At 33.2% G+C, this 15,155-nt stretch overlaps 1 protein-coding gene across 3 annotated transcripts; it reads left to right on the top strand.

Moving 5' to 3' along the window:
• The first annotated feature begins 875 nt into the window (after positions 1 to 875).
• Positions 876 to 10,232, top strand: LOC122051337 (actin-related protein 3-like). Of its 3 annotated transcripts, XM_042612434.1 has the most exons (11): positions 876 to 1,259; positions 2,950 to 3,181; positions 3,462 to 3,686; positions 5,037 to 5,183; positions 6,711 to 6,803; positions 7,613 to 7,732; positions 7,968 to 8,084; positions 8,366 to 8,476; positions 8,578 to 8,703; positions 8,772 to 8,870; positions 9,809 to 10,232. In XM_042612434.1, exons 1-11 carry the CDS (start codon positions 1,213 to 1,215, stop codon positions 9,887 to 9,889), a joined length of 1,398 nt encoding a protein of 465 aa, XP_042468368.1. In that variant the 5' UTR covers positions 876 to 1,212; the 3' UTR covers positions 9,890 to 10,232. The 3 variants fall into 3 exon arrangements, with proteins under 3 accessions (XP_042468368.1, XP_042468369.1, XP_042468370.1); XM_042612435.1 differs by lacking the exon at positions 7,968 to 8,084; XM_042612436.1 differs by lacking the exon at positions 3,462 to 3,686.
• The last annotated feature ends 4,923 nt before the right edge of the window (positions 10,233 to 15,155 follow it).

Here is a 15,155-nt window from a genome sequence, read left to right on the forward strand (position 1 = left end):
CAAGAATTTTTTTATAGACAAATTATTTGAAGTTCCAGTAAAATTTTTAAAAGATTTTTTTTTAAACTTGAAATTGGACTGTTATGGATTCTACTTAATAATCATTTGTCGATCTCGTAATATGCTTTGATTTAATATATTATGTGATATGTTGTTCAATTTGAATCAAAAGTTATGATATTTTAAAATTATAAATCATAACTATTTTAATTGTATAGTAACTATTATAAAATATAGTTACTATAACATGAATTTAAAATCAAAATTCATTTAAAGATCTTTCTGATATGAGGCGGAACTTGTAATAATTCAATTTTAAATTTAGAAAAAATATCGTTTAAATTTTTTTCTAAAGTTCTAAATAATGTTAGTCTTATATTATAGTAACTAAGAAATTCTTAGTTACTACAACATATATATATACAACATACATATATGATTTAGACTAGAAATAATAATAATGAGAATAATACTAAAAAGATAATTACATCATTTTACATAAATACAACACTCTTTGATTAAAAAAAAAAACACGTAGAGGTCCCTTCAACGATTTTATAAAACAAAAATGAACCTTTTATGATATGACAAACTGTTATAAGATATAAAATTATTTTTTAAATTTAATAGAAAATATTCTATATAAAATATCTTTATATTAAAAAAATCAAATATTATAAAATGATTAAAATAATTTAAATGGCTGTTATTATTAGTTTTATAATAATTTTAATTAAATTAAGTCTTTTAATATTTTTTTTTGACTTTTAGCCGCACATCAACATGATCTACGTATAAAAAATTAATTAACACAACTTAATAGCTGCTGTTAATTATTTAAATAGGCAGTCAAATGGCATGTGGCTATTGGCGCATGAGAACTGGTAAACATCTATAGCGTTGCCGCCGCAGACTGAGGAACGAGAGAGCGAAGACCAAGTCTTGGTGTCGCCCTAGCTTCCCCGATCCCCATCCCACGGGATCCGCGACGCGTTCAAGGAGGGGGACGAGGACGAGGACCGGTCCCTCGATCGGAGGAAGAGGAGGCGAACTTGGAATCCCTAGCTTTGGCGATCGCGCGATCCGTTTCTATCTGCGGCTCCGACTATCGACTTCCTCGCCTGGCGCGGCGCCGGTCGCAGGAGATCATGAGCGGACGCCCCGAGCCGGTCTCGGATCTCGGCGGCGGTTCCACATTGCAATCCCCCTCGAATGGACGCAGCTTTCCGACCCGCCGTCGTCATCGACAACGGGACCGGGTATCGCCTCCTCCGCCTTCTTGATCTGTGAATTTCCCTTCTGGAACTCCTATTATTTGAAGGGGTATTTTGATTGCGTGTGTTTGTTGTCGATGATACAAATAGACGATCGGAATGTTTATATTCATATAATAAAATACTTGTTAGGAACGGTGGCAGCCCTCTTTGATGGGGTGCGCTGCCTTCTTGGAGGTAATTTGTGGTTGGTCCCTTGTCATGCGGTTTCCTTGGGCTTTGATATTAATGGTCTCGTAACTCTGTCTCTAGGAATGATTAGTCCTACGCTCCTAGAGTCATTTCTGTTATAATATGCGACATAACCAAGCCTTATCTCTCCTGGAGCTTCAAATTCTTTCATAAGATTTGTACAAAAACATGGGTCCAATGAGTGGAGCTAGTTTGTTGGAGTTTGATGAGTCCAAAAAAGGGTCTAAGTTGGCCTTCCAGTTTATTGTAACATTTTATTGAAGCAATATTGCTAGGCGAGCAATTTTAGATTGCTTTAGTTATTATAGAGCTGAAACCTATAACGTACGGATGGGTTTGCCAATTCTGAAAATTGTCAATGTGTCACACTGTACTGTGCATATCTTTTGACATGCTGTAACTGGGCAATTTCAAGTACCACACTGGAACCTATTGTTTAAGTATCTCATAGCTAATCCTAATTAAATACCTTCTCTTCAAATGACTCACATCTAAACTTTCTTAAATGGCAAACTTTTCAGAACTATCAAATATGTTTATTCATTTAAATCTAAATTAAACCCTACTTGTTGCAATAATAAATCTAATGCATAAATGGATTGTTGTAGAGGTGATATTCTAAGCAACTCTTCCTTTTTCTAATGGATTAGTAGCCAGAACACATTTGGTTTTTATGTCAGAAACTCTGATTTTTTTGTACACTATAACCTATCCATCAAACTGGTTGCTATTCCACTGTGGTATCAAGACACCTTATGGTCAAAGACCCCTCGAAAAAAACTGGTCACTATTCCTAGCGGAAGTTCTTGTCTCCGTAAAGGATGACCTTATTATTTGCAAATTAGATCAATAGCTTCTACTGAAAGAGAAATTAGTCCGCATGCGACTTCTTTGTCTTTTGATATGAGGCCAGCTTGAGTACCACAAAAAGAAGTCCCATAGAAGGATAAAAATTGATCTGATAATTCCTGTTGGCACTCTAAAGCTTGCTGAAATTTTTACCTTGCAAATTAGCTCTATTTTTGTGGTATTTGATTGCGTTTGAGAATAACTATATTTTTCATTTTGGAACCATAAAGATTTGTTGAAATAACTTGGATATTTGAATAATGGTAGGTATATGTGACAATAGTTTTGAGTGAGGTTAATAGTAATTGGGCACAAATATCTAACATGGGTATCAATCCAACTGTTTGCCACGACTATTTTTAAAACTTTGCATTTGGCCAAAAAAGAATTTCTAATGCTAGGTGTCCACATGGAGTCTCAGTTCGGGACACAAGTACATTGGGGATAGATGAAGAGTCAAAGTATCAAAGGATTTGAGAACAATTATTTATAGTTTCATTCATTAAATGTCTATTCATCGGGAAGCTTGATATTTGACTTAAATGCAACATCCTTATATTATTTGTATGCACAATGCACCTTCATAAGGTTTAGCTTCACTTTTATCTTGCTGATATGAATTTTCTTTCTACAGGTATACTAAAGTGGGTTTGGCTGGCAACGTTGAGCCATCCTTTTCTATTCCTACTGTTGTAGCTGTCAATGAGTCTTTCTTGAACCAGTCAGATGGTCGCAATATGGGAAATTATTTAGCACAGTATAATGCTGGAATAATGGCTGATCTTGATTATTTCATTGGAGAAGAGGCTCTATCACTGCCCACAAGTGGAGTTTACAATCTCAGTTACCCTATACAACGCAGTAAGGTGTGTTTTAATGGTTGTTTGCCATTACTACCTAGGCTTTATTCAGGAGAATTTAATCAACAAACAAACTAATTCTGTTCATCTGAGCTCAAAACTTGTAATATTTTCTGCTGATTACATGTGAATTGGTGTCTTCACCAGCAAATTATCCTTTGCAATTTTAATGCATTACTAACATAATACAGCATGACTGACATCACTTTCATGTGCATCATGCTTCAGTTTGTGCTTTAGAACGTCCCTTCATTTAGACTATGTCAATAAACTAAAATTTTTGCAGGTTACTAACTGGGACACCATGGAAAAATTCTGGCAGCAGTGCATCTACAATTACTTAAATTGTGATCCTGAGGATCACTATTTTCTCTTGACTGAGAGCCCAATCACTTCCCCAGAAGATCGCGAGTATATGGGAGAAATCATGTTTGAAACATTCAATGTCCCTGGACTTTATATAGCAGTCCAACCAATCCTTGCACTATCTGCTGGGTGTTCAACTGACAAAGTTAGTGAAATATTTTAGTTAATATATATTTGTTGGAAGTTTGAAATGAATTAATCTAGTCCATATACCATACTTTTTCTACAGTTTATTCTATTTATTTAGAGACTTTTTTATACTTCAATTTTGAAAACTACTCCCATAATATTTCTTAAGAGCTACAGTCTTCCATGACTGTTATTATTTATATTGACCATGATACTTGATTTTTTTGGCATCCACCCACCTCTTCATTTGTTGTCTTGTAAGTGCAGTATCAATAGATGTTGGTGCTTACCTATGATGTTGCTTCTTACTGCCTCCTACCATATTTCTGAGCAGTCACTTAAGTTTACTTCCCCAGATTTAAACTTACCTATGCTTCACGGTGAAACTTGGGTTGTCATATAGATCATTGATATCTTTGATTTTCAGTGAAAGATTTTTAATTTTTTATTAGGTCTCTTTTTCTGCATTGTACCTTTGTAATTTTACCTCACTTATTTCCTCATGGAAAATTTTTCTTCGATACAGATTTAGATTGATAGAAACATCATTGTTTAGAAATAGTTTATAAGTTGTAGGATGTTCTGAAACTTGTTTTTTCTATCTACAGCAAATGTTTTACAGAATTTGTTCAAATTAACTTTAAATAATGAGTACAAAAGTCAATGGCAAGTATTTTCAATACCTGTATTGTGTGTCCAATTTTGAAAACTGAAACCACAAGGATGGAATGTGCATCATCTCCGCTGTTAGCATTCAAATTTTTTTTTTAAAACAAGTTACGATTCATAATTGACATTTGAATTCCTGCAGATAACTGCTCTTCCTCTTAGCCTCTTAGGATAAAAAGGAAATTTTAGAAGTTCTAGTTCAATCCACCGTTCTTCACAGATTGGAGTGGTGGTCTGTTAGAAAGTAACATATGGTAGGCTTGAAAATCGTAGAACTAATGTGTGGGGTTACTAAAAAGGATAAAATCTTAAATTACTAATGTGCGTGAACTTTATTTGTATGATTTGGATAAAATCTCAAATTATTAAAAAGGATAAAAGGAGAATATGCTTCATGAACTTTATTTGTATGATTTGGAATTTTGAGGGGAAGAATGAAACTATTGTTCAACTGTTTTTCTGTCAAATACATGTGAAATGGATATTCTCGTTATGTAATATTGCCATTAAGCTTCTCATCAGGCTACATCTTTCTCCCCCCTTCTCCAATCTATTGTAAATCTATTGCCAATTTGTTTTTAATATAAGCAACTATCTCTTATCTTGATTGTGAATGGAATTTTCTCATAACTTAAGTTGCATAACTCTGTGTGCTCTGTATGCTTTCCCTTTAAGGTTGGTTGGTTTATTTTGTCAGCCTCAAATGACAGGAGTCGTAGTTGACATTGGAGATGGAGCTACTCATGTTGTACCTGTTGTAGATGGCTATATAATTGGAAGTAGCATTAAATCTTTCCCAATTTCTGGCAATGACGTGACTCAAATTGTTTTACAACTTCTACAGGTGAAATTCTTCTCTACCTTATTGGATCATATAGTTATTGTTATTGGATGCATACATGGATGTTTCGAGGAAATATTACATACTACTGAGAGTTTCAGTATGGTGCAAATATATTGATATGATTTCAGTATTTGTTGGATCACCACTGTCGTTTTCTGATTATTTCTGGTTTCAGAAGTGCAGCATGTTGTCATGTGCCATTTCCATCTCTTTTTCTTATCCTCTCCATGCTAAAATTAGTAAATATTATTTGAAATTTTAATGATTTTATGATTATTTTTGTCGTTCTAGAACATCTATTTTTAAAGTTATGTTATGTCTATTTAAATAACTTGTATTACTATGTCTGAAATTCCTCTACTGATAGGCCAGTAAGTTCCTGGCCCCGTAAGACCACCATGTTAATCTCCTCTTTGGTAAATATGATTCCTGGGAAAATGATGTTCTCCTCAGAATCTGTTTGTCACTGCAATCCATAGATGGCAAGAACAGCTATTTTTCATACGCTTTCAAATTTGCAATTAATATCTTTTTGTCCAAACTACTGCATACAATTCTGCATATTACTGCATCAATCATTTTACTGCATCACTCATTTTCTTATAATGATTCAAAATTTTCTGATTGGTGTGTTATTCAATTTGTTTTTTGACTTACAATTATCCAATAGTAATTAACACAATACTCAGTTGTGATTAGCACCAAGAAGGGCCTTTGAATTAAATTGAATCTTATTATTCAATGACATGGTATTTTGATTATTATTCGGCTCAATGATTGAATCTTCATGAAAGAATGCAAAGCTGTAGCAGATAAGAGAGGGTTGACATAGGACAGCATGTATTAGGTGGTACATATATCATTTTGTTTCTTTATTTGCATTCATCTTGTAGTTATGTTTTAATGCACCATCAGGATTTCATTGAAGCTTCACCTGTACTGATTGTTCTTGGTTAATAGGAGATATCTTCCAAGACAATGATCTTAGAAAAAAAAAGTAGGGGCTTCAAATTTTTCACTCATTATCAGACTGTTGAAAAAGAATTTCTTTCTCTAAACTTCAGTAATATAGGAACACAGCTCGGTGATATTGCTGAAAGCAGCAATTTTTTGGTTCATGTAACACATCTGTCAAGATATTGATAGTCTAAACAAAGTGGTCACATTGTGGGATCTCTTTTGCTTCTTGTACAGATATCATGTTCAATATTCTTTTTGCTCTTTCCTTAAGAAATGCAACTGAATTGAAGCAACAGCAGAGAAGGACAAACTAAGTAAATTTTGATTCTTAAGTTTGATATAAATAACTAGACCAGAAGATTTTTTCGTGATGTCCAATAGTTGAACTTCCCTGGATAGTGATAGGGTTTATTCTTGCGCGTCAAGTGTATCTAATATTTCTGTACATGTTTCATTTCAATTTTCTTAATTTAGCAGAATGGGCCAGCTTTGTTTCATTTTTCCTAGATAAAAAAGATGGCATACATATGATATGTTCACAGTGAGCTATAACTAAACTCCGTTCAGGAAAGAGGAGAGCTTATTCCACCAGAAGATTCTCTTGGAATAGCTAGGAAGGTGAAGGAAATGTACTGTTACACATCATCAGATATTGTCAAGGTAACTCTTATATTTCAAATAATGGATATATTTATTTTGTATTGAGTTGTTCTGCTTCCATTTGTGAGGATTGTGAACTATCTTAAATGTTTTAATTTTGACCTAAGCTGAAGGTATGATGATCATCATATATTATTCTATCAAACAACCTGCCACTTCTGTTTTCCTGTTACATGAGTGGCTCAATTTTCCAATTCCCACTGAGGCTGGCATAGATGGCTTTAATTAACCTCTGACTGTGTGTGGGCTTTTTATTGAAGATGATTCAAGCTCAGTCCACCTTGAATCAGAGAAAGGGTTCTGCTTGAAAAATGATAACTTAACCGTCTCTCTTATAGAAGATATAGAAGATAAAGCTAGCTGGACACTGATAAGGCTGCCATTATGGCTTTCATTTGCACGAGACAGACAGGTCATCGAATTTGATTTGGCTAGGATTCACCTACAAATGCCACAAGTAAAGGGAAGGAGAGTTATTTGGATTTGAGTCATTACATGTCTAGAATCTAGGGCTCCCTGTGAGCTCCAAATATATGGATAGCAATTTAGCAAAGTTAAGGATATTTTGCTTTCATCTCCCAAGTGACTTGTGTTGGTATTTTGGATGTTCCCTCTCCCATGAATATGGACTCCAAGTGTGTGTGTGTGTGTGTGTGTGTTTTGGAGGGGGAGTAATTTCATATTATGTATATCTAACTAACCTAAAAAACATTTATTTTTCTTAATAAACATCTTGTCATATTTTTTTATGCATACATGATCACATAACATATGCAGGTTTCTAATAATGGTAACTTGAATGATTTCAGGAGTACATTAAACATGACAAGAAACCTGACAAGTATATCAAGAAATGGGCTGGCGTTAAACCAAAGACCGGGGTGCCCTTTTCATTTGATGTTGGCTATGAACGCTTTCTTGGACCTGAGGTCAGTTGTCATTTTAAATCTTATCGTATTCAAGATAGGAACCTGTCTTTGTTACTCAAAATGTTTATATTTCTTTTGAACGTTTTTGAATTTGCTTCCTCTCTTAGCCTATTTTGCATGTCATTATCTACTTTCTAATGCATATTATCCTGACAAGTTTTGCCCTTGATGTTTGTGAAAATCATATTGTATTATTAAGAGATTGACTAGAATAATTTGTTTGGTGCCGCTATAGGACTTGGGCCAATCAACGTCGACTCCAAACTTTGAACTTTATGGGATTTTAATACTTTCCAATTGGTACATTATAATGAAGGTTATTGATGGGGTCCCAACCAGCTGGCTTCACAAGGTTTATGAGTGTTTTTCATACAAAATAGATAAATTTGATTGAAGGAGCTTGTCATGAGCTCTGAAACAGGGAGAATTAAAATTTAAATATAGGGAGAATTAAATTCTATTAGATACTATGTGCTATAGATTTTTCCTCGCTTAGTGCTTTCTGATGACATGGAGAATTAAATTTTAAAATCATTCATAAAATAACATTCTTGTATGCTCATCTTCAAATTTAAGCCTTTTTGATTCTTCTCACTGCTGGCTTCTTTACCAAACATCTAATTCTTTGTGCAGGTTTTCTTTCATCCCGAAATCTACATTAGTGACTATGGTACTCCATTATCTGAAATAATTGACAACTGTGTTCAGTCAGCACCAATTGACACCAGAAGGGGTTTATATAAGGTATAATCTATAACAGAATCAAGTAAACTGCATTTTGTTAACATCATTTATCAGATAGCAAAAGGACTACTAACTTTTTGTGCTTTTGGAACTTCTTTTAGAATGTAGTTTTATCTGGGGGATCAACTATGTTTAAAGGTTTCCAAAAAAGATTGCAGAAGGATTTAAAGAAAATAGTTGATGATCGAATCACCACATCCAATGCACGCCTTGGTGTGGATGTAAAAGTAAGTTTGGCCTTGTTGACATTTTATATTTTATCGGACAAATGTGACCATGTTTCTTCTGTTTCCAGTCTCAGCCTGTGGAGGTTAACGTTGTAAGCCACCCTATTCAGAGGTCTGCTGTTTGGTTTGGTGGTTCTGTAGTTGCATCTCTACCTGAATTCTACGAGGTCCATAACTTTTCCCTTTCATTATTCATTACCCAATTGTTTGTTGTAAATCATACAGTACATCTACTGTGAAATACTTATCTCAGCTATACGCATTTGTTTAATATCTGCCCAACATTTTATTCCAGCACAAAGCTTGTCTAACTGCTTCTAAAATGTTCTCCTCTTTAAATCCATGACAATCACACATGATCAAGTCCTCAAATTTATCTCCATTATAGTTGTTTCGCATTTCTTGTGAGCAGAAAATCTTAATGGATTTTTCATTTAATCTGTTAATCATAACAATTTTTAAACGAACAGTTTAATAGACACAGAACGGCCAGTTATATTGTTGCTTATCCATGTCTTTCAACTCAAGTTTAGTTGGGAATCTTGTACTATAGAATAGAAGAAATATTTTCAACTAATGAGCTCAATGTTATAAACTAGGGCAGTTGGATTTTCCTCTCAATTGCTATGGAGATGTGTCAGCATCACATTGCCACGGATTAGAATTCTGGTCTATAACTTCATTTGCTTAACTATAGAAAAGAACCAACCTGATTAAATATTCTTACAGATCAATGCTAACTTGGATGAAAAGATGGGAAGTAAAGGAAGAGGGGAAGAGAAAGGAACACAAAGTTCATATGAATCATTCGTGATCATCTGTACTTTTGTGAGCTAATTTTGCATTTTTTAGTGCTACCTTAGAAATATGGTATATCTTACACACGCTAAGTGATCCTAGGTCTATTAAATTCATTTCTTAGACTTTTGCATTCAAGGTTTTCTCGGTGTTGGTAGTATATCAAATTGTCCTGTTAAATTTTACCAGTTAAGGTAATCAAAAACTGAATTTATTTTCTCTTTTATTTGCTGTTTGTATCCTGATGATGTTTTTCTCTGATCTTTTTATCATGTTTTGTTAATCTTTCTTCTAAGTTTCTTTTCAGTCTTGTAACACAAAAGAGGATTATGATGAACATGGAGCAAGTATATGTCGAACTAGTCCTATCTTCAAGGGGATGTATTAAGTTTTTCTTGCCCAAATTCAAAATGGATAATGCATCTACCTCCGCTGCATTTTTGGTTGTACGTTCGAACTAAGGTTGCACTCACAATTTGAAGGGGGAAAAACTAGTTTTTTGAGTTGTATCTTAGATTAGATTTCGTGTGAAGATTAATAATGTTATCATTGATTCATTTTTTAATAGTTCACAATTGTATAGCATCCATCTAATAAATAGTTATTGTTGCATTATAATGCAATCAAGCAGGATGAATTAAGAGGGATGACTAATTGTTTTGTTTCTATAAATTGTAAATCAATCATTATATTTTGTTAGATTTCTTAAAGAACTCATCTATAGTTTTCAATGATTCAAGATTCAGTGTGGTGGATTTGAGATTGGTTTTATTATATTCTTTTTCACCATTTCATGTTCAAATACAAGAAATCGATTTTCCCCATCTAACTCGAAAAATACTCTTATAGAATATTTTAATTTATCCTCTTTTTTAATGTTAGATCCAATATTTCAATTATCTTTAATTTTAATCATCTTTTAGTGTGACCGAAAACTATCATCATGTGTATGTCTTATCCAAATAAAAAATTAATGTGTTATAATATGAGCAAATTGTCTAAAAATTTTCATGTGATGTTTAAATTTTGTCGTCAGTCTTTATTTTAGAGAATATTTATTTCAAATTTCTAATCATGTCAATTCAGCTAATTCATTATTTGTATATAAATTTTGAAAGGTTGTTACAAAATATAGATATAAAAAATTTAAAAGGAGGCATTATTTGTCTAAAAAAGATATAATTTTTTTTAATTTAATATCATTTAAATTCAAATTTAGCACGGTATCTATACACACAATTTTTAACTTTATGATAAAATGTAAGGACAAGAAGTTCATAATAAAGTACAATTTTTCATAAATTTAACATCATTTTAATACACATATTTTTTTAAATATGTGACAAAATATAGATAAAAAAATCTATAATAAAATATAATTTCTCTTAATTTCAACATCATTTAAATTAAAATTTAATATATTTTTTTATCCAATTAGCACTATTTATAATAGACCAATTTACATTAATTATATATATATATAATCTACTTTATTAAGTATACAATATTTAAAATCAAGTATACATATAGTTTAATTTGATATAATTGTATAAGATTATGTACATATAGTTAATTAAATGAATTAGTATGAATTAGAGAGTTCAAACAAATATTTTTTTATATGACAGTAAAATTAAGATTTTAGGATAATTTACCGTTATAATATATTTGTACATTTCAAATCTGTTTATTATGCATTTGATTCATTTCGTTGTAATACTTATTACTTGATCTTTTTGCGCGCAAATCGATTTTTTTTTTTCATGTAATTTTCATTTAAGAAAAATAAATTATAAATGTATGTCTTTTATTTTTTATGATAACTTTTTCCTTTTTTTTAAGCATTAACTCATTATAAGTATAGGTGTTTTTTTCTGTCATTCTTGTTTAAAAGGTTACAACATTTTGGAGAAACAATAAGCCTGTGTTTTTGATGAAAATATTACACTGTTTTATATACATATAAGTTATTATTATTATTTTCTTTAAAAAAATCTTGATTATTTCAATTTATTCGTTTTGATGTTTACATTTAATTTTAATTAAATCAATTAAATTTAATCAGACATATAGTTGACTGCTATATCTAAATCATTTTTTCTCAATGGACTTATGTATTGAATTTGATTGATTTTTATGGTAAAATTGATTTGGATTGTTCAATAATAATAATAATAATAGTAATAATAATAATAATAATTTATTCGATTTAATCGATTAACTATGATTTCTGATTGAGTGTTGAACCTAAATCTATTTTATACAAATCAAATAGACTTAACCAAAAAACAGCACTATAATGAGGATGGAAATGAAATTCCATGTCTATAAGATAATCACTGGTTTCACAATGCCATGTGGCTCACTTCTTCTGCGTCATCTCCCCTCCTCAAATGACGTCCTGGGACTATGATGTCACAAGGATATCACGATAGAATATGCAGATTATATCTAAGTCTCTAAAATTTAATTCTCAATTATATATATTTATAAAAAATTTTCTTCTAAATAAAGCAAATACTGGACTTCTAGAATGTCCGCCACGCGTACTTTCTAATTTATCATAATGATCGATAGAAAAAATTTATAGAATCAGACAAATTACCTCAGTAATAATCATTAAGGCTAACTAAATTTATCATTTTCCACTCCTCAACTGACCTTCTTCATTAAGTCAGCAGGGATTTCCTAGTCCATATTTTTGTGGACCAGGAGATGAATCATATGGAATTACGGTCGGATCGTGATCGTGATTCGGTCGTAATTGGTTGTGATCCCTCCTTGGGTTTATCATCCCTCCCATGTTATAGTTTGATTTGAAGCGGGCGGTCGGAAGCCACCGGTGGGCAAGTGGCTAGATTGCTGGGCGCCGAACGGGGGTGGCTTTTGGGCGGCCTCCGACCGCTCGCTTCAAACCAAACTATAACATGGGAGGGACGGTGAATTTAAGAAGGGATCACAACTAATTGTAGCCAGATTATGACTGTTGGTGCAATATCCTTAGGTCAAAGTTGACCTGGTTGACTAAGCTTGAGTTGACTCAAGCTTGAGTCTTGATGTTTGTGTTTCAATATTTGACAATACATGGAGACTGACAATACATAGAGATTACAGATGCAATCGTCTATTTAGGGAAATTATTGATACAATTCGCCTCTGGTCAAGGTTGACCAATTAGATGTGAAGAAGAGTCAAGTAAGTCAAAGGTTGACTGGATACTTGACTGGGAAAGTCCTAATTGGAAGCTAGGCAGTTGGAAAACCTGGTGAGTGAAGCCAGGTAAAAGACCTAGTGAGTGAAGCTAGACAATTGAAAAGTTTGGTGAGTGAAGCCAGGTGAAAGACCTAGTGAGTGAAGCTAGGCAGTTGGAAATCCTAGTGAGTGAAGCTAGGTGAAAGTTCTGGTGAGTGAAGCTAGACAGATGAAAAGTCCTAGTGAGTGAAGTTAGGCAGATGGAAAGACCTGGTGAGTGAAGTCAGACACGTGGAAATCCAGGTGGGTCAAGGATGACCAGACATCTGGTGAATGGAAGTCCAAGTTGGTCAAGGTTAACCGGACACTTAGCATGAGACGGTAAGTCCAAGTGGGTCAAGGTTGACCAGACATTTGGCACGAAAAGAAAAGTCTAAGTGGGTCAAAGGGATTGACCGGACACTTGGTGAAGAAGTCCTAGCAGGTCGAGGTTGACCGGATACCAGACATAAGGTCCCAACATGTTACGGCTAACTAGATGTTGGTTTTGGAAACTTTGGACTTGAGTTTAGTCAAGTCCAAGGATGGTCAATCGATCGACTGATCGATTGAACCAGAGCTCAATCAATCAGCTGATCGATTGGGAGTGTGGCACGAGTGAAGGTTGACCCAATCGATTAGCCGATCAATTGGGAGCAATTGTCGTGAACACAAAACCTTTCCCAATCGATCGGTCGATCGATTGGGGCTGGAATTCTCACGCGATAGCAAGAAAGCCTGAATCGATTGGTCGATCGATTCAGGTCAGTTCTAGAGAGCACAGAGGCGCTCTGAATCGATCGATCGATCGATTCAAGCCTCCCCAACCGATCAATTGGAATTCGACCGTTACACAGGAAGCGAGCGATGGACGGCTGGGATGACACAGATCTGACGTGTCAATTGATTGGGAGCCATAGGAGCACGAGGTATATAGCCGTTGACGAGCTTCTTCTCCGCATCTTTTCTCCCGATCTACACATGACTTCTCCGACTACTCGCCGGTAGTTCTTGGAAGCTCTTGGAGACAAGTGTTGTTGTACTTCCAAGGTTCATGAGGCATCTACAAGTATCTAGTGAACAAGAAGAAAGGTTTTTCAATTATATTCTTTGTATTTTCTTCTTGTGTTGAGTTGTATGCTCGGATGAGTCTTGTATGAGGTTTCTCCACCTCCAGTAGTTACTGAGAAGGAGTATTTTCGTTAGTGGAGTGTGTGTCGCGTGTAGATCCTTGGATTAGTCACCTCTTCTTGAGATGAATATTGAGTAAATCCTACTTATTAGCGTTGTATTGTGTTTCGTGTTCTTTCCGCTGCACATCATCGTCATGAAGCAAGCAACGAACGCACAACGAACTATTTACCTCCTCCCGCCTAGCACCAAATGATCCTAATAATGACCATGATCGTAATTTCATATGGTCCATTCAAAAAATTGGACCAGTAGATCCCCTGTTCTCATTAAGTTCACTTGATTTTTTATTAATCGTCTAATCTGCTCGTTAAATAAAGGTTAATATTTTCGATATTTGTTATTAATTTAATTTTACTATTACGTCACTGGTCCTTTCTTATTTTCCATTATCCTTATTAATTAACATAAATGATTAATACTTTTAGATAGTCAATTTAACAGTAAATGTAAATGTTAGAGACATCTCAACAAGGATCCCTTCACAACTCAACAAAATCACAATTCATAAACAAAATATTCAAAATTGAAAATGTGAAAAATAGCATTAAAGGCAGGACTTAAAATGAATCCGCCTTTAAAATAGTTGTTCAGACTTAATTTTTTTTTTTATCAATTTGAGTATGATTTTTTTATATATTATTAAACTCTTAAGTCAAGCTTATTTGATTATTTAAAATTTTTATATTTTTAAATTTATTTAATTAATTATTAAATTTGATAGTACAAATTTATTATTTGTTGATTTGAAAAAAAATATTTATATTTTATCCATGAATATGATTCACAATTTTATTCGTGAATATAATTCATGAATAATTCATAATTTTTATTCATGAATATTAACAAATTGAAATATAAATATATTTAAAATTATTTATTTAATTAGTCTGATATATATTAACAACATAAATAAAGTCCCACTTACCAAATTCCTCCTAATTAAATTTATTATTTCAGGATACTTTGTTTTTAAATGTCAAATTCTTCTAAAAATTTCTAAATCAATCCATAACCAAAATTGCTATATAAAAGAAAAAAACTAAATCAATCCAGATAAAAATTGGTGGTATCAATTTGAGATCAATTTGCAAAGTGACAAAATCAGTAACCATTTTGCAAAAGTAAATAAAAATTTTAAAATAAGAATCCACAATCATGCCATGCCAATGTTTTAACAATGTGACAGCAATTTGTAGCTTATATTTTGCAGGTAGAAGTAAACATCCATG

The sequence above is a fragment of the Zingiber officinale genome, chromosome 3A (assembly GCF_018446385.1).
Source record: "Zingiber officinale cultivar Zhangliang chromosome 3A, Zo_v1.1, whole genome shotgun sequence".
Lineage (NCBI taxonomy): Eukaryota > Viridiplantae > Streptophyta > Magnoliopsida > Zingiberales > Zingiberaceae > Zingiber > Zingiber officinale.

Bases quoted from the DNA above. Each gene is read 5' to 3' on its own strand.
- LOC122051337 (XM_042612434.1), top strand. From the start codon at position 1,213: ATGGACGCAGCTTTCCGACCCGCCGTCGTCATCGACAACGGGACCGG. The intron at 5,184-6,710 runs GTGAAATTCTTC...AACTCCGTTCAG, and splicing joins TTGTTTTACAACTTCTACAG to GAAAGAGGAGAGCTTATTCC. The intron at 8,704-8,771 runs GTAAGTTTGGCC...TTCTGTTTCCAG, and splicing joins GCCTTGGTGTGGATGTAAAA to TCTCAGCCTGTGGAGGTTAA.